General features: G+C 29.3%; 1 protein-coding gene across 1 annotated transcript; it reads right to left on the minus strand.

The window, feature by feature from the left end:
- Positions 1–1582: 1582 nt before the first annotated feature.
- On the minus strand, positions 1583–19537 carry LOC139524046 (TBC1 domain family member 23-like). The gene is made up of 17 exons (XM_071318581.1): positions 19424–19537; positions 18370–18478; positions 17566–17671; positions 16778–16985; positions 15494–15617; positions 14481–14605; positions 14204–14250; positions 13603–13706; positions 13196–13324; positions 12652–12747; positions 11809–11884; positions 10973–11110; positions 9943–10076; positions 7787–7905; positions 6508–6587; positions 5221–5350; positions 1583–4624 (listed from the first exon to the last, which is right to left on the minus strand). The coding sequence occupies exons 1-17, from the start codon at positions 19450–19452 to the stop codon at positions 4348–4350; spliced, it is 2031 nt and encodes a 676-aa protein (XP_071174682.1). The 5' UTR covers positions 19453–19537; the 3' UTR covers positions 1583–4347.
- Between the last annotated feature and the right edge of the window lie 862 nt (positions 19538–20399).

Consider the following 20399-nt stretch of genomic DNA (forward strand, 5'->3'; position numbering starts at 1 on the left):
TTTCTGTGAACTATCAAGCTATGCATCAAATAACAGATGATGATTTATCAATGGTGTAACACAAGGCCATTCAAAGATAAATCTTTATAATTTGTAAAAGTTCTCGTTCTTGTTTTAAGCATGAGCAAAATTTCAATTTTTCTCAATTCAACTTTATTTTTATTTTTTAATCATGAAATTTTCATTTGAATACTAAGCATGCTAAGTATTTACACACAAAAAATGTTTCTGTCATTGTATGACATACAAAATTAAAGAATTCCCATTGGCTATCAAAAAGCATTCTTTAAAGTCAGTATAAAATACTTTTTTTAATCACCAAAAATAAACTATTACCATAATTTGACTTTTAAATTTCATATTTAAATCTTAAAGTTTAATTTATAAAAAGAGTAAATTAATATTTTAATGTTATCTTTTCCTTCACTGAAAGTGAAATGTAGTTTGAAAAGATTTAGTACATCAATTTATTCAAAGGAACTAATTGTCTACATAAAAGTAAGAATACAAAAAGAAAAATAATGTGCAAACCTCTTAAGGAATCTGGCTTGTCATGTTTTGGATTTTTTTGTCAGATTTTCGGAATCCTCTGGTTTTATCCATTTGAATGCATTGAAAAAATTTGCTCGGTGACCCCCATTTTTCTTTTTGTAAATCTTTTACATGTATAATAATAAGCCATTTGTAAAAGTCTTATAAAATTTTAATTACTTTTTAACAGTTTTTGTGAACTTCAACTTGTCAATGATAAAGCTATAAAAAGTCAAGAGAAAATATATTTTCCGCCAAAATTTCAATGGCTAATATCTCGAAAGCAAGCATGGTGACCTATATATTATTTTTGCTCTTTGGATTCCTTTATAAATCCCCTATCAATATAAATTAGTGTTTTGAAAAGTTAATTACTTTGAAACTGAGAAGCGAACTTCCTTAATATCATGGATTTTTCGTACTTTAAAGAATGCATTGTGAAATTACAATTTCCATTGAAAAAACCTGCATAGTATAAATTCATATGACATATGAAAACATAAGTTGAAAGATTTGACTTGACTAAGGTGGGTAATCATTTTATCTTTGAATGGCCTTTTTTAAAAGAGTATTTTACTATAGATAAGATATAGCATGTAATGCAATTTATTTAATGGGTATATAATACCTATTCTTTAAGGTGAAAAGCTTATGTATACGATCTCTAGATTTATGCTGATACTATGTATAAGCTCCTGTCAAAATAGATGCCCATCCCTCAATAACCTTCCATTCAAAATAATGGTGAAAATATATTTGGTTATTTATAATTTTCTATGAACCAAAATGAAATAACAAATTTTTTAGATTGAAAATTTCATTGTCTGTAAGTTCTTTTGTATGTGTGATATATTTTCTGGCTACAGTCCTAACAATTGAATTCAGTGCTTCAGTCCTGGTTATTAAAACACTATCATCCAGTACTGATTCCAGAAGTTTTCAGATTTTTTTTTCTCTCATTTCTTTATCAAAAATGCAATGCCCCAGGGGCTTATATTCAGATAATTCTTGTACCAAACATGCAGCAAATTTTGAAAGCAAATGAAATACCTTTAAAAGGGCTCACCATAATCAGTGGCATATTTAATGAACGATCTTGTAACATTTCAATATTGCTTTCAAAGTATTAATACAGTACTTGCCAACATAAAAACAAATTTCATAACAAAGCCTACATAGCAGCTCAACCAATATACACATGGATAATAAATAATGATCATATGTATAAATAAATATTACTCAATTTACAACCAATAAAATTTATAATTATTTTCTGGAAAAATATGTGATGTAAAGAAAGATTCAGTGTAATTAAATCATGAAATGTATTTTTGGGTTCTTGCTAATAATGATTCATGTATAAATAATGAAACACAAAACATGCAGAGAGAAATCATCCGACTTTAAAAGCAAAAACAAAATCATAATTAGTACTTATTATTTGCGTTCATTATACTATCTTTCACACACAAGCCAAATTTATAATATTAAAATATTAAATGTTCCCTACATAATTTATTTCATTTAAGGAATGACTGGAATCTTTTTCTGTCTATGAAGAAATAACATTAAAAATGTGGTGCACACTGAATAACGCGCATAGTAGGTTATTTAACAGTGTGCACAACATTTTTTATGTTATTTCGAATAGACAAAAAAAATATTACAGTCATTTCTTATAATTTAATTCTAAATTCCATTTTAAACTGTAGAAAACCATAAAAAAACGTTGATGATGTCACGGTCACATGACTAAATTATGTCTATGGGCTCATAACAAAATAACGTCAGCCAATCAGAAGATGCGTTACATCCAAAATTAAATTATATAATAATAAATATTTAATTGATTTTACCAAAATTTTCAAAATAATTTCTATCCAAATCTGCAATACTGACTGCAAATGATTTTCATGTATTGAGTTGGATCCTTCAGTATTCAAAATATTCTGCATACATTAAATTTTACTGAATAAATCAAAATATCTTATTTATTTACATATCATAAATCATAAGGATGCGATGGTATAATAGATCAAAATTATTTTATAGTACATATCAAATATGTATTATTATAAATCACACCACACATTCTGTACTTGAACAACAAGTTTCTTCATGCTTTAATACCCATTGTTTTGTATAAAATACATGATATTTTGAGTATATATGTTTTGATAAAAAGCTATAACATTTTAAAAAAGGTCTCATTATATTAAACATTGATATTGTATAAGTACTTAGTACTTTAAACAATTCTTGTAATACCTGCAGCAAAATCTTAATTTTGTTCAGAATTGACAATGTAATAACCATTTTAAATGAAATCAATAAATATAAATAAATTTTCACAAATTGCACAAACTAATATACATAAGCTTTGCACACATCTTCAACTCATAAACATTTATAACAGTCATTCTCGTATATCACTCTCTGAATATATGATGTAAGGGCTTATTTAAACATCAATTTCCATAATGCAATAATAATGGAAGTAAAATTAATTTACATTTTATCAAATTTTGTGTCTTCATAATAATAGGAGGCTGAGTATTGTCCATATCTATGTCTTGTGGGCAACTGATTTTTGCAAAAAGTTTTCTTTTTTTTTGGTAATAAACATGATAAATGTATTCTGTAAAGTTACAAGTCATGCATGACTGTGAGTTTCTGCAAAATTTGTATGATACAAACTTATTTCAATTTTCACAAAATATAAATAAATGATTTTATCATATGATCATAGTCAATTGATTTGGAAAACAAAGAAGAAAATAGGGTGCCTTTTACTTTGTGAACCAATATGACAACAAGTCTGCAAACACAGAGAAAATAGCATTTCTCTTATCTTGGTGTCTGTTATACTGTAAAAAGAAACAGTCAATGTGGCAATATAGTTCTGGAGAGAAAAAATGTATACACTACACAGTTTTCTATGGTATTTGTTTCTTTTTGGGACAATTGAATGAATATTGCACAACTGGTGCTAACCAAATATTAATAAGCCCTTACTATTGCTAATTTAAATTCAATCTATTGAACACATCAACACTTATGCAATCAAAATAATCAAAGACTTATTTAGCCAGGTTGCATTCTGTAAAACTGGTTTCATTTGATACATATTTTTGACTGTTTACTGTAAATTCAGAAATTATTGTTTTTATTATTGGGAAAAAAGGAACAGGGTTATAATTGCAATAATCTAAACTTGCATTTTGTAATTTTTCAGATGAATTAAACAGGATTTTTCACAATATCGCAAAAATTAAAATCAAGTTTTATAAACTAAACAAAATCCAATAACCAACAAGGAAAGCCATACCAAGATTTAACCTGACTAAATTAGCCTTAGTCTTTAATTTTCATTGCTTAATAATTTCAATTCATCTTAAAATATGCAACAAGCTGCTTGTGTCATGGCAAAGCTCACACTTTCAATCAACTGCAATCCTCAATCAAAAATGAATCACTGTAATAATCTCTCTTAGTATTCAGCATTTATATTATTATAGACAATTTCATTGAGTGTGTAGGCAAAGGTTAAATCTTTGGTAAGCTTGCTTGTTAGCTGAACTGTAAAGTTATTAATAGGTCAGGTAAACTTCCCTCCTTTAAGAGTAGACTAGTCCGCCAGATAACCAATCCATCTGTCTTTTGGACTAGGCTTCTTTGAAAGGAGGGTAGTATACCTAACCTAATAATGACTTCACAGTTCAGCTAGCAAGCAAGCTAGCCAAAGATATTATCTTTGCCTACACACTCAATGAAATCGGCTGTAAAGGTTTCCTCACGAACAATTAATCACATGAACTATCTGTCTAAAGCATCTAAAACTTTAACTATTTGTTGTTTGATCTTTTTTGTAGCTTCTCCGGCATTTGGAATTAAGAATCTGTCCATATCAGTTACTTCAACGGATTCGTCTTCTAACGAACCATATTTAAATGTTATCAACTCAGGATGACGTTTTTTAGATGTTATTTTCACAATACTTCCTAATGCTCTTCGAGACTGGATATGTGCCATGCCTTTTCTAATTGGAATTTCACGTAAAATATACATATGATTGTCTGTTACTAGAATATAACTGAAAAAACAAAAAAATAACTAATATAATGTTTGAAAATAATCAAAATAATTCATACCATTGTCATATACAAATAATACTGTTTTCTTGCCTATATACTGATTATATACCTTATTTGCAACTGTTATGTTTTTAATCATTTTCATTTCTAACATACTATGGAATATTGTTGCAAGAATATTTTTCATTCATTGTCAGACAATAATTAGGTGATAGTCTTAAATATATCTGCCATATCCTCCTGAACAATTTATATTTCATTGTCTATCTATTTTAAAAACTATGTGTATATTGTTATTCTCCATGTAAAATCTATTCAAACAATCACATTGGATAGTTGAACCAGCGATAGCTCTCTGCTGGTAAATATCTATGGTTGCTCAAGTCCAGCTATTTGATCTCAACGGTTTTAATTTCAGTAAAAAAGTCAATAGGTCAAAATACAATTTAGTTGTGTTCTTTCTAAGTCTGATTGAATACTGTGTCCACCTTTTGTTTAAACTCAAGCATCACTGATGAGACATTTATTGTCAAAAAAGTGAATCTTGTGCAGTAAAATTGGTACCGTTATTGATTTAAAAAAATAAAATCCATACCTTGGGAACATAAATCCATTTGATCCTACAGCATTACATTTACAAGAGTATATTATATCTGGTTTCTTTAACCACGTATCCAAGCTGACTTTCTCTTTAGAATCTTCATCAGAAGAATTGGGTAACTCATCTGCTTAAACAAAGATAAGAACTGGTTTATCATTACATTTAAATCAAAATTCACAATGAAAAAAATGGAAAGATTTATTGTTGTTTTGTTCTGATATTCCCTTATATACTCAATTATCTAACGATCTTTCTGAACCTTTTACTTGTTTTTTAATACATTTTGAAGCCCACAAAGTCAAAATCAAATATCAAGAGAATAAAAATCAAAGAATTTCATGGCTGCTTAAGCTAAGATTTTCCATGTTATATTGAATTCTTTCTGATCCTGTAACTGAATACTTCCTATCTTTCATTTCTGAAATAGCTTATAACATAAAACTTAAGATTTAAAAGAGCCTTATTGACTGCAATGAACCACATACTCGCTATACATGAAATCAATTTAGGTCTTTCTGATCATATAACCCTTCAACTGTTTCGGTTCTAATACATTCTTGACTTTCAAATATATTTCGACTTTGGAGCATTCCTGATAAGGGTATATCAGGAAAAGTGGTTAGACACATGAAATTTATAACATTTGTTTGTTGTTTCTTTTTTTTTTAACATGGTCACAAAGAGGCATCAGTGATCACATTTGTAACAATCATAAGAAGGTTTTATCATTTAGTCTACAGACCTTCATTGAGTATTCAATGATTTATGTAAAATTAAATATTTGTCTTGTATAAAATTGTTATATTCAAGTAATTCATTACTATTCAATGTGCAAGACAAATAGGGTTAGCAAAACTGCACTGATTATTCAAAAATCAATAAAATCTAAATATTTTATGTGCAGCAGTGTTAATGAAATTGGAGCCGAAATTAATGAATATGAATAAAACTGCCATTATTTGTGTTTTATTTACATTTTTAAAAATAATTTTGTAATAAATGAAGAACAAACCTTTCAAAATACTTTCAAAAGCTTGAAAAAAAAATCCAGAGTTTCTACATCAGATATGCATTTATGCATATCCATGATGTACCAACTTTGGTGACCGTTACCATGGAAACGAGTCTGGTGACATACTATTTTTAACTCAAATTTTTATAGAGGCCATTGCATAGTATATGTATGCAAATTTTAAGAAAAATTCAATGGTGAAAAAAAAATTGCTATATCTGTAGGGATCCACCTTAATATGAAAGAGAAATAGAATACTGTATACTGACCATCTTCATCATCCCCTATAGAGAATACATTATCCATGTTTCTGTATCTTTTACCCACTCGATCAGTATTACTCACATGTCTGTCAAATATAATTTTTCTTCAGTTAAACTTATACTGTTATTTGGACATGTATTATACACAGGTTTCTTTTTTTTCTTTTTTTTTTCAATCTTAGATGGGGGTGTATTATACAGAACTGTAGGTTTTGAAGAATTTTTTTTCTTTATAATTGTATTGTAAGTACAGGTGTGTCAATTTTCTGTAATCTACAAAACTATGTAGTCAACTGCTTTCAAAGGGGAACAACTCTTTCACCAAGTGGAAACAACATACAATTCAATTTTCAACAATATTGTCATCCATCCCGTTCTAAATTGTTCAACATATATTGTCTGACTTCCTTGAACAGGATTTTTATTCAAATGGAATAGTCTTTATCAAACTTTATCTTAAATGCTATTTTAAAGTCATATGAAACGAGTGACTGGTTAAAAATAATGTTAATCCAATTCTTGAACCAATGCATACATATATCATAAACTTAGTCTTCTGTGCCTGATTTTATCATTTTTTCGCACAAATTTCATATAATAGTCAATTTTATTATTAATATGTGTTGTTATTAATCAGTGTTGTTGTGAAAATATGGCAGCTAATTAAAGGTTGTCGTTTGAAGCTGAAGTTTAACAATTGTCACCCGTTTGTAAACAGTCAACAAAGAAGCATGGATATTCAGGTATGCAGGTGTATAACAGGTACAATAAGATGTAGTTTATCTTGATGACAGAGCAATGTTTACGTTTGGTTTCTATTTGCACTTGCATATTGCGATCACCTGATTTATACGAGAAAGGTCATGCTGCATACGGAAAACATGTCAGCAAATTGTTTGCTGGAAGCAAGCAATTGAATAAAGAAAACTTCTTCTAAATGTGGACATATTATAGAATTTTCTGGATAAAAAAGTATATGTACATAAGTTTTATAATAAAAACTAACCATTTAGTTATAAAAAAACATATGCATATTTTTTTTTAATTGGAAGTTTCATATGATTTTAATCTTTTATATTCAATAAACTATAGATGTATCCTTGAACAGGACAGAAAAATAATGACTACACAGTACTATGGATTCTTTCTTAATCAGGAGATAAGTTTCTTGTATTTTGAGGTTAAATGCTAACATCAATATAAGTGCTCAACAAAATACAAATTTATTCAATCCAGGGAAATTTGTACCAATGAAAAGAAATGAATGTATAGTATACAAATATACCTTTCAACTTGTTGGTTTTCATTTTTGATATAATCAGTCAATTTTTGTTTCATTTCAGCTGATTTACTCTTGACAGCTCCAGACAATTTTCCAAATAATGACCCTGAATCATCCTTATTCTGGAATATAAAAATCATATAAACATACACATATAGTATACAAAATTCTGTACACTGCTCCATTCTCAGTACTGATTTCTTTGCATCGAATGTAGAACAATGTTTAGTTTTGATTTTTAAGAATGAGATTCAGCAGCTGGCTCCATGTATTTCAAGCATGTATATTATGTCTTTAATCAGTATTGACAATTTTATGTTAAGGGTGTCTATAATTCAGTTTGACAGCTTTAGACATGCTAATTTATTGGACCAAATCACTACTTTTACATTTAATATCATCCCCTATAACAATCTAATACATAAAAAATAAAGAAAGGAATCTGAAGGTGTCGAAAAGAAATTTGTAAGTGATAAGCTGTCCACACTAAGGACTACATTTGTAAACAACTAAAATCAAAGGATGATAAATGTGTCCCCACACCTATGTTGAAATCTACAAGTTGAACTCTGGATGACCAACACCTATGTTGAAATCTACAAGTTGACCTCTGGATGACCATGTTTGAAAATTTTGAGTTTTGGGGTTGTTTTTCTCATTGATGTGAACCCTAAATATTTTTATTTCATACATGCTATAGTTAAGACTTGCACAACATTTGAAAACCAAAGTGCTGGATAGCACCTGTGGAAAGATTGGAAGAGTAGTTTGAATAATTTCATATTAAAGTATGGTGGGGACAAAAGAACATTAATAAAACAGTATTGCTGAAAATTGCATAAACAGCAGGGTTCTAGCAGGAATAAAAGTGCTTTTCCAGTATGAAGATAAAATGAGCTCAAATTAAATAATATGGGTCTCTTAATTTGCACAATTTTATATAAACTGCAGTTTATATCTTATCCAAATAATGTTGCCTTTTTTGAACATGTTTAAAAAAAAAAATAAAAATGCAAACCAAAAATTCTTCTAGTAAATGTTACCAATTCCTTGTAAGACATAAGTTCTAGACCAACAGCTAAGAACTTTAAAGTGTCAACAAAAATAATCTAAAAGTGTTGTTTTGGGGCATTTTGTTAGTTGAAACATAGGTATATGACATTGAAGATTGCCTTTTGATCAATTTATAAAGTATTTATTCAGCACAGGGCATTGAAAATGTACTTTTTCAAAGTAAACAAATTTAAAACCTTATTTTATTGAAATGCAGATTTTTCTTGATAGCAAAAATATATATTCACTTCTTATAAAAATTCAAATGACTAAAATAGATATAATGATTGATGGGGAATAAATTAATAAAAAATGGGTTGTTTTAATTAAAAGTTTTAAAATTTTAAAACTGTTTCAAGCCAATTTCTGATAAAAAAAAAAGTGAACTAACCTAAATTGTTGATTTATTACAGATGATTATTGGAAATTTATCAAGTAAATTATAGGCCTAATTTGAATACCTTTTATATATTCATATTTATATTTATATTTCATTTTTTTTTAAAGATCATGCTAATCCTTAATTAATCATTTATCTTTCAGATATAATTTACAGAATCATTTTATGTAATGTAGATGAAAAGCAATAGGCAATAAATAAATCTATCATCCTTATATATCAAACATCTAATATATACATTTGTGTATTCAATTGTGAGGTCAAATATTTGTGTATTGAAATGTATATTGGGTCTGTATATTTATGTAACACTGATGTTGATAAGAAATGTGGTTAATTTGATTGACAGTTTGGGAGGTGGGGCATTGTAACTCAAGGTCCACCTTGTCCCTGATTGTTTGGTGATAATGACAGTTGTCAATCATACTAGTATTGTATCAATACTCAATTACCTAATCAAAATGCTTAAAAAAAAGCCTGCACATCAACACACATTAATTACATACATTCTTGAATGAACTGCTCCAAAAATATACCCATTTTTCACAGTTTATATGTGTATTATGTGCACATACATGAGAACTATAGGGAACTATATTTCAGTGTGAATACATGCAGTAATAGTAGCTAACCTGTCGTGTTGTTAGGGAGGCCAGTGCCTAAGGAAAGATTTAGAACAAGTTCCAATCATTCCAAAAATAAATACCTTAGATGATGGATGGAAATCTTCTCCACTTTCTAAATCACTAGAAGCTGCCTCAGGATTGCATATTATACAAAGTTTAGAATTATGGTTTGTTAATCCATCACTCAATCTGTCCTTCATTAACTGATGAACAGCTGAAATAAAATGTCAAACAAGTAAATTAATGAGTCAGAGGAAATTTTAATTTTTCTAGCAATAACTCTTTATGAAACAAGAATGTGTCCATAGTACACAGATGCCCCACTTGCACTATCATTTTCTATGTTCAGTGGACCGTGAAAATGGGATAAAATTTCTAATTTGGCATTAAAATTAGAAAGATCATATCATAGAGAATATGTTTCCTAAGTTTCAAGTTGATTGGACTTCAACTTCATCAAAAACTACCTCGACCAAAAACTTTAACCTGGAGCGGGACGAACGGACGAACGAACGAACAGACGGACGCACAGACCAGAAAACATAAAGCCCATAAATGGGGCATAAAAACGCTGTGAAAAGCGTGAAAGGATCACAAAAAATAAGGCACATGCTTCTATTATGCAAGTTTATCATAAAAATAAACAAAACATCACCTTACTTTATGTATTTTTAAGACCAAACTTATCAATAACAAAATGGAATTGTCTTTTGGTCTATTATATACTTTATAGTAGAGTTATTCCCCTTGCCAATATTTTGAGATTCTAAATATATTTTTCTTTAAGCAAAGATTCTACAAGACAGTGTGACAGCCTTAGTGAATATGTTTATGACATTAATCTTTTAAATTCTAGCAAACTGTAACTATACCTGAATAATTATAAGTCTGTGCATAAAGGAATTTTTTTTGTAAAACTATCAATTACATTAAATGCACTAAGTCAAGGTCCTAAACAAAAAACAGAGTTGAACTTTCAATTTGAATTGGTTGACTTTATGCTTTCTTTCAATGGCATAAAATGGAGATCTACTTTTAGCATCATTTCATTGCCCATAATAAATATCCAGCATTTTTAATATATACAAACATCCTTGAAACTTGTAATACCTGAGTAACCTCCCTTGGCAAAGCTGATGAACTGGTAATGTTTTTGTAAAAAGTTGGCTATGACCATGTAAACATATTGGTCCTCCTCTTCACGGCCACTACCAATAAAACATAAGTGTTCACCTCCTGATATAGATCCTGTAAATAAAATTTAACAATAGCGTAAATATTAAAGCATCAGACAGTAGTATACTGTAAATTCAGAAATTATTGCCATGTTTTTTTTATTGCGAAAAATGCAACAGGGTTATAATTGCAATAATTTAAACTCGCATTTTGAAATTTTTCATATGAATTAAACAGGTTTTTTATCTCAATATCACAAAAATTAAAATCGCATTTTAGTTGAAAATAACTAAATCGCAATAATAAGTGCATGCAATAATTTCTGACTTTACAGTATTCAGCAAAAATTATACAGTAATGTTATGGAGGTTTATACTTCTGATATTTTAATTTATAAATTTTGATATCATTATTGTGTGCAGCATTTCCAAAACAGCAATCATTAATTTTGCTCTTTTGTCAATAGTTCAACAATTTCAATAATGCATGCAAACATTTCTATATTTACAGTATATAAGTTATAACTACAAGTTGGCAGGTTATTTCTACTGCTAATCGTGGCAATTCATATCATTTGGAGGTATATTTTAAAATTTGATTTATATGAACATTGATCATTGAAGTTTAAAAAAAAGAAGATCTTTGTTAAAATCAACATATCAGATATACATGGAAATAAAAATTTTACACAATCCAAGAAAAGTTGTAGCCAAAAACAAATGAATCAACAGTCGGTTGTTTTAATTTATATATAATCTTCCCAAACTTACCAGCATTAATGCTTTGTTGTTGAGCAGCTAACAATGCCTGTACAGCAGTATTAAACTCCATTGGATTTTGTAACATCTGTAAGATAAAACAATCATTCATAACCTTGTTGGCACATAGCAGCAAAATTCAATAAAACAGTGATTAATTAGCAGCTGTACAAATGTATAACATCAAGAAACAAATATGTATTTCATGACAGGCATGATTTTTGATACTTTGTTAAAGCATGCGCAAGTGATATATGTCCTGCTTCTAAAACTTTAGATCTCAAAATCACCTCATGAAAAATTGTTCAAGAAACATGTCATACACACAAATATTAGAATTGTTTATTAACATTGAAACATCACCTCGCGGCCTTCATTATTTGGCAAAACCCATAATGTTAAGACACCTATAAAGGCTTCAATATGACAAGCATGCATTACAACAACCTAAAAGGTGGTAGAAAAACTACTATTTTATGAATATTCTATTTCCCCTGCAAAAGAAACCCATTATACTCTAATGTTCTACAACACAAAGCCTGATAAATAAATAAAAAATGTATTTTTTCTGTGCATTCAATTTTATACCTGGGATACCAATTTTGCCGATTGTGTTGGAAAAAATGAACCAATAATTCAAAATTTCAAAAAAGTACACATTTTCTATAGGCTTGTATACAAAGTTGTGTAAAAAGCAATAAATGAAATATCCATGAAAAATTAATAACTTATGAAAATAAATGGATTCATTGTAATATTTCATGCAAAAGATTTCTACAATACTCCAATGTTTTCAAATATAAAGCATGATATTATGTTAATCAACAAATGTATTGTGTTTAAGTTTATACATACTAAATTAGCATCTAAGTGGAATGCTGTAGGTAAATGGCCATTATTATATTGTTCTGCTGGTCGACAATCCACAACAAAATATTTCACTCCATCACCCTAGAAAAGTAATATACAGATTTACAAATTTAAACAAGATTAACAAGAAAACTTTGAACAATTCTTCCTACCCCATTCTCTCATTTGTACTGATAATCCAAAGTCAGTATTTACCACAGGAAAATCCAAAAAAAATAATTTAGGTCAAAATGTAAAACAAAAAGAGCACAATGGCACTATATATGTTAGATTCTGTGAACGTGTAGTTGTAATCCTGTCAAAATTTCAGGAGAAGTAAGAGATGAAGAATGTCTTTCATCTTTTGAAGGTATGCAAAATCTGATTTATAAAATTTAGAACATAAACTATTTACTTTATGGCATTTTCATATGTAATTAGAAATGGGGGACTTTTTTTATACTTTTTATAAGTTTTGTCCTAGACATAATCAGAATTTTCTGAGGCTGTAGTAATAAAAGGTGTAAGAAATTTGAATAAAAACACTCACCGCTCCTGGTTGACAAGCCTGTAACAATTCTGCCACAGACACAGGTAAACAAAGGGCCTGAGTAACACTAACTTCAAATTCTTCTTTAACAGGGACTAGACTAGCACCAAATAATGGACCCTGGTAATCCTACAATTACAAAATAATACACTGTCATAGTTAAGGATAAGGCCGTATGCTTAATAACTTGATATTTTTTTGTTAGTTGGTAGCATTTTTTTCTATTCTCAAAAATTTCATTTTAAGTTACTTTTGATATTGTGCATATGTGAGATAAATGAATTTGTTATTTTCCTTCACAAAATGTTTGCAATTCTTTATATAGCATATTTTTACCAGTTAACAGTGATTCACAATTATAATTACACACATTCACTACTTCCTGAATTTACAGTGATCAGACTTACTCTTCTGAAAGACTGAGGCGTTCTGGATGCATAGTACTGTGACAATGAACAGAAATCTTCAATGTCTTCTGCTTCTAGTCCAGAGGGAAATGAGGTTAACACTTCTACAAAAAAAGTTTAAAAAAATATTTACATTTTGCAATCAGCAGAAATAGTTGGGGGTTTTTGGAGAGAAAAAAAATAATTTAACATAAATATGTCATTTTCAAATTTGCAATGGACCAAACCAGATAGGATACAATATATTCTAAAGAAGAAATTAAATTTATTAAATATACTTTTTCATTACAAAATGACCAATTTATGTATAGACTATTTCTAAACAATAAAGAAAGCCTACATTTTGAAATAATTCATCATAATTTGGTGATCTGAGAGGGATATCTAATACAGAAATCATGCCTTCTTTTTTTTTATTGTAACTTTCCAATTTTATGATTCAATCAGGATTTCTTCTTCAACTTTTCATTTTTCAGATAAAATCATTTTAAAACAAGTTTGAAACACAGAGTTTTTTATCCTGAATTTCTTAAAATGTGGAGTAAAATTAATTGTTATCCTATACAGCATTTGTGATTTTTTTAATTTACACAATAAATACCTATAATTGCTTGCTTAGTATCAAGTTCTCCAGCTAAAAGCTGGTCTCTGAAAAGGAAAAAAACTTAATATATATATACTGTCCATATAAAATGTGTGGTTCTTAGAAAAGAACAATAATTAATGCTATTTGTATACATATTGAAAAAGAACAATACTAGTAAAAATTTTAAATTCTAGTTTTAACAATGGTTGTCCAAATGCCTTTTGTTACATTGATTTCAAAATTTACAGCATAAATCAGCCATAAAATGAGTACATATGTGTTAAATACTAACCTTGCATTAACCAGAATAACCAGTGCCATAAAGAAGGCCAGGAATGGATCTCCATGTTGGAAATATACATCCCACATGTTCTGTATCACAGGTAAAGTACAGGTGGAAGCAAATAAACTTCTTAACTGAAAATCAAACATGTACATTTAATTTTTTTTCTGGGTTTATTTTAAATGTAAGCAAAAATATCTGGACTGGATCCTTTTTTTCCTGTTTTAAACTTGTCTTCAATGAATTTACCATCTATTTAAATAATAACGATGTGTGCAAAGTGAGAAAAAAAAATAGATATATCCCAGCTCTTATTCTTAAAAAGTTACTTTTTTATTTATCAGAACAAAATTTACTATCATAAAACCAATTTATATCTCTTAAGGTGGTACCCAACACCTTGACTAAAATTAATTTGGCTCGTTTAATTTTCATAAAATTTTGACAAAGTATTTACTTTAACCCTTTGACAAAAATTTCAAAAAATTTTAACCAACCATTTTATCAGAAAAATTACACTGGTTATATAGCAGTTTGACAAACACCAATTTTGATCATTGAGAAGCTTAATATTCCTTTTACAACACAATGTAATTAAAACGTTTAGATGACTTTACAGAGTTATCTCCCTGTTGTGTTAGGTACCACCTTAATTCTTAGGTGATACTTTAGCAAAGACAGCAAACATAGAATAGAGATTGCATATTCAGCAGTATTTTTTTTCTTTAAAGGTCAAAGTAAATTCTCTCATTGCATTTTTTTTTCAAATATTGTTCCAATCAACAAGTGAATAGCACACACTATGAGTGGTGTAAACGATACATCAAAATTAAATATTTATTTGATGCACTTTTTTCTGTTTTGATTTTACATAGGAAATAAGTTCAAACCAATATCGACAATAATAATAGTATCACTAAGTATTGAAATGTTTCTTAAACAGAGTGTAACGTCAAATTTACCAAACAGTGGAATAATATTATTTGTTAATTGATTGTTTGGACACATTCACAATTTCTTACCCAGGGTAGAGCATAAGTATCAGGAGTAATTCTTTTTGTGTCCAGAAATGAAGACAGTTCTGGGTCATGGTACTGTAGCAGTAACCTAAATAAATGGAATGGTTTTCCATTCTTTTCGCAATCTCTGAAATAAAAATAAATGATACATTAGAAAATTTAAACTGTATAATAACCACTTTAAATCAAGCATTTACTTCTTTTTTTTAAATACATTTTAGAAGATGGTCACATAAAAATTCATAAATCACATAAAACGCTAGTCCGAGATTACTCTGACGTCCAACAGCTGTTTTGCCAGACAAGCCGAAGCTGGGGCCGTGGAACCCGTTGGACGTCAAAGTAATCTCGGACTAATAAAACACATGTGTGTTTTGTTCAATGTTGAATGCCAAACTACGACCTATAGTGGTTTATTTCTATGTTGTTTGCTCTATCATGGAGAGTTGTCTTATTAGCAATCAAACCACATCTTCTTTTTTCATAAAATCAATCCATAAGGTAAGGGCTTATCAATCAACAAAATGTTTGATGGGTTAAAATTTCTATTTCCTTACATTCATCAATCCTTGAAATTCATTCAACTCTGAAGTCCATATCCCAACTCCCACTCACCAAATTTCCAGAATAAGAAATGATACATGTTTTGAACTCACTGGACCTGTAAATAAAGATTCTACCACTACATCGAGTGTGATACGATATTTATCCACTCGAGACATTTAAAACGCAAGGCTTGCCAAGCTTTTTAAATATTTTAAATTTAACTGTCGAGAATGGATAAATATTGTATTACACAAGATTTGGTGGTTGAATCTGTTTCTCTTATGATTTTTAAACCATATGCAGACAAATTCAATACTTCTTTTCAAATGATCTGCAAAAAGATGTGTTCTTTCTATGTGACGTCATCAGGCATGGTCGCCTTTTTTCATGCTGTCAGAGGAAATTCAGAGGAAAGCAAGAAAATTCGACGTCATAATCAAATTTTGACCAATGAAGAACTGAGATCAAACAATCCACAAGTTGATTAAATAAAAATAATCAACATGTCAGGAAAGGGATAAATCATGTAAGAATTAGAGAAACTATAATTATAAACTTATCGGGTTATACCTGAATTTGTGAGATAAAAAAACCTTATTTATCATCTCGTTTGTTTTGGTTTGAAAGTTTGAGACTGGTTAGACCATAAATGACTAAAAAAAATTAAACAATAAAATCTGATTATACTACATGTATTTGCATTTCATAAGATAGATTAGATATATTTACAAATCTACTCACCTTGAAATAAATTTGTTCAAAATGGCATAAAAACAATTGTAAATTTCTGCTCTGCTTAATTTCAATGCTAGTAAAGGCTGAATTACTCCTAGCCAATCACATTCTGATTTGTAAGTTTCATTACGGGACTTGCTGTAAAAGGTTATAATGGTTTCAAGGTCACTCACTAGAGTAAGTTTATCTTCTTCATCTTCATTTCCAAATTTATCTGAAAATAAACAAAGCATACCTTCACTGATACTTTTATAATAAAACTCCCTTGTAACTTTCTCCAATTTTAGTAGGAAGTTGACAAGCTTTAAATGTGAAAATACATCACAGTGTGCTTGTTCAAATGATTGATTGATTGTTGTTGTTTTAACTCCACTTTCAAAAGCCATTTTTGGGCTATTTTGTGGATGTCAGTTTTTATTGGTGGAGGAAGACGAAGTGCCTGGAGAAAATCATGACCTTTTATAAGAAAACTGACACTATTGGTCAATAAGATTGGAGTCGAGTGTACCTATGTGAGCAGGGTTCGAACTCACAACCTCAGTGTTGACTGGCTAGTGATTACAGTAGTAGAACTACTTAGACCACTTGGACACTGAGGGCCCCCTTGTTCAAATGAAGCCTGATGACAAACTTCCAGAAGCTCTGATTATGGTCATCATGTAAAAATATATAAGACATTTGTACCTGTCCATCACTATTTTCTTATAATGTTTCAGTTTATTTTGACCAATTTTTTCCCTGTTGCAGTGAAGAGTTTTGTCCCCTTAACATCTTTCCATAATATATATCCATACCTATAAGTGATTTACAATCCTGTCGTATCTGTTCCTGTTCTTTCAAATCAAACAATCCATCAAATGTTGCTAGAGAATCTCCTTTACCATGTACACCTAAACATATCTATAAAATAAATGAAAAAGTTTACTAACTTGATACAAAACTTACATTCATTCTTTGCCAAAAGTATTAAAATTACCGCACCAGAAAATATATCCTATTTAAATCATTGTTTGTTTTCCAAGAAAAAAACTATTCCGTCCATTTGATATATCAGTTAATACTCCAATTACATGTAACTCAAAAACAAATATTTTTGTGTATACCGCAAATATCACAGCTAAAATATTTTCTTTTTACTGACAAAGAAATGTAAAAAAAAATCATGCATAATGCATTATTAAATTCAGGAAGTCTCTTTTTTAAAGCTGTTGTGTTAAAACAAACATTGTGTCTTTTTTGAGGCACTTTCAAAATTGGGTATCTATATGTACCCATATGATATAAGCAATTTACAATAGTTATCAAAGGTACCAGGATTATAATTTAGTATGCCAGACGTCATCAGTGACGCTCAAATCAAAAATATTTATAAACCCAAACAAGTACAAAGTTGAAGAGCATAGAGGATTCAAAATTCCAAAAAGTTGTGCCAAATATGGCTAAGGTAATCTATGCCTGGGATAAGAAAATCCTTACAAACATTTAAGCATAATATTTTACACCCTCTTATGTTAAAGTTGCCTCCCCTGAGTCTGATGTATGTTTATATTGATCAACCCTAAAAGATGACAAAGAGACAATCTTGCGTTAAAATTTACCTGCCAAACTTCTGCACGGAGGTGTGCTGGCACTGGTCTATTTTTACAAATATTTCTCAATGTTCCGTAGTCACACTCATCTACCAAAGCTGTCTCTAAATCTATTATCCTAAAAAGCAGTCAAACACTTTGTTAGTTATGATCATACATGTAACAAGAAAAAAGGTCTTTAAAGCACAGATAAATTGCATTTTAAAATGCAAGATATTAAAATACTTTGAAGCCTTTTTTCATGTTTAATTGGGATCGATAATTGATTTTTCACACTACTTTCAAAGTTAAACAAGTAAAATAAAAGTGGTATAAATTTCAAGCTTTTAACCAATTCAGGATCACATTGTTTTCTAGTGCGTATGCTTAGCCTTTATTTGGCTACATGTGTCATTACTTTGTCAATTAACGCGATAAAGTTTACAGATTTTCAGCACATTTTTAATATTATCGTCCTTAATCACTTATCACGTTAAAATAAGAATGTACGCATTAAATGAAAGTTTAACGCATCAAAACAGGGTTTTTTGACCCCATATATGAAACCTTATAAATGTTCCCTTAATTATTGTTTGGACTGCAGCTACCTAGCACATTTTGTATGTGTCAGATCTTTTAAAATTACTAGATTTTCTAACTATATGCATCAGTTTGCATATAAATACGAGAATTAATACTAGTTACACTTTTTTCTTCAAAATAAATATAGATTGACCTGCTACCTAACTGCAGAAATTTGATATTCCACACAATTATGTCACATTGATACTCTTTTTATTTTATGCGTCCATCCCATCTTGCGAGACAATTATTAAAAAGTCGAAAAAAACAACAAGTCTTTATAGGCTAGAGGACGTCATGTTTATCTAGACAGTAGCACTTTTACTGTTCAATGTATTTTTAGCAGTCAGTTCTGACTGCATATGACTTGACCCTGTAGGGTTTTACAAGTTAGTGCTATCAATGGGAAACATGAATGTTTTTTTTATGATTCGTGATATGGCATATAATTGTTTATGAACCAATTTACTAATTATCTAATATATTATAGTTTGTTATTTACCAACTTGTGTCTTCTGACACTTCCGCCATAGTTGACGTGTAAGGACTCACTAATTTTTAAACATTAACGGACACATCTCCGGAAGTTTTTTTCAATTAATCATCAGAGAAATAGAATACATTATCATAGACCTATATGTCTCTGATGGTATGCATACGGTAGAAATGAATAAAACATATTGTAAAAGACAGATACGTGTGGAGGGAGAATGCTAGTTGGGGGCCACTGAGACCGGGATGTCATGTCCTCAATAGAATAGAATAGAATATTTTTATTTCCCAAATTAAAGGGCCCATTTAAAGGGCATAAAATCAGATACAATTGATTTACCCTATTGGTAATAACAACAATAATAGCGGCATATCATATAAATTTGGAATATAAGCATTGGTCAGAATCAAGCTAAAAACCAAATACCGGGTATATATTGTGAATAAAATTACATTATATATATATTTATTTTCAAATTAATTACTTGACTTAGTGCAATAGAATGTAGGACAGAAAGTGACTTGTCACAGGACAAAAAGTCACAATTATTTTTTAGTTTCGGAATAATTTCTTTAGTAAGAAAACGCTTATTTTTACAAAACATTTTTGTATTTTTCATGAACACATATCCTAAACTTTTATATGAATTAAAAAGTAAATATTTCAAGATAATTCACTTGTATATTTATAGTAGTCTCAGATTCAAACAATTGTCAACAAATTGTTTGTGACTTATTGTCCTGTGACTTTTCGTCCTGTGACTTTATGTCCATGCATTAACCCCTCAATCTGTTGTTTTAGGGAGTTAACTTGAAAAAAAGGCCACGTTATGTTTTTTTGTCTGAAGAGATATTTTTTCTCGCGTAAAACGAACATTTTTTTGGTAGTTTTTCAAAGCTATCAATCAAATTATTTTTGTTCAATTTCTATAAGGTAAAGGGCAAATCTAGATTAAGAATAAATTAATTTGTCATCTGCTTCAAAT

This window comes from Mytilus edulis, chromosome 5 (assembly GCF_963676685.1).
Source record: "Mytilus edulis chromosome 5, xbMytEdul2.2, whole genome shotgun sequence".
NCBI lineage: Eukaryota > Metazoa > Mollusca > Bivalvia > Mytilida > Mytilidae > Mytilus > Mytilus edulis.

Excerpts from the sequence above, each read along its gene's own strand:
- LOC139524046 (XM_071318581.1), bottom strand. The coding sequence starts at position 19,452 with ATGGCGGAAGTGTCAGAAGACACAAGTTG. Across the intron at positions 17,672-18,369 it reads TCCGTGCAGAAGTTTGGCAG|ATATGTTTAGGTGTACATGG; the intron begins GTAAATTTTAAC and ends TTTATTTTATAG. Across the intron at positions 15,618-16,777 it reads TTGAACAAATTTATTTCAAG|AGATTGCGAAAAGAATGGAA; the intron begins GTGAGTAGATTT and ends TTTTTATTTCAG.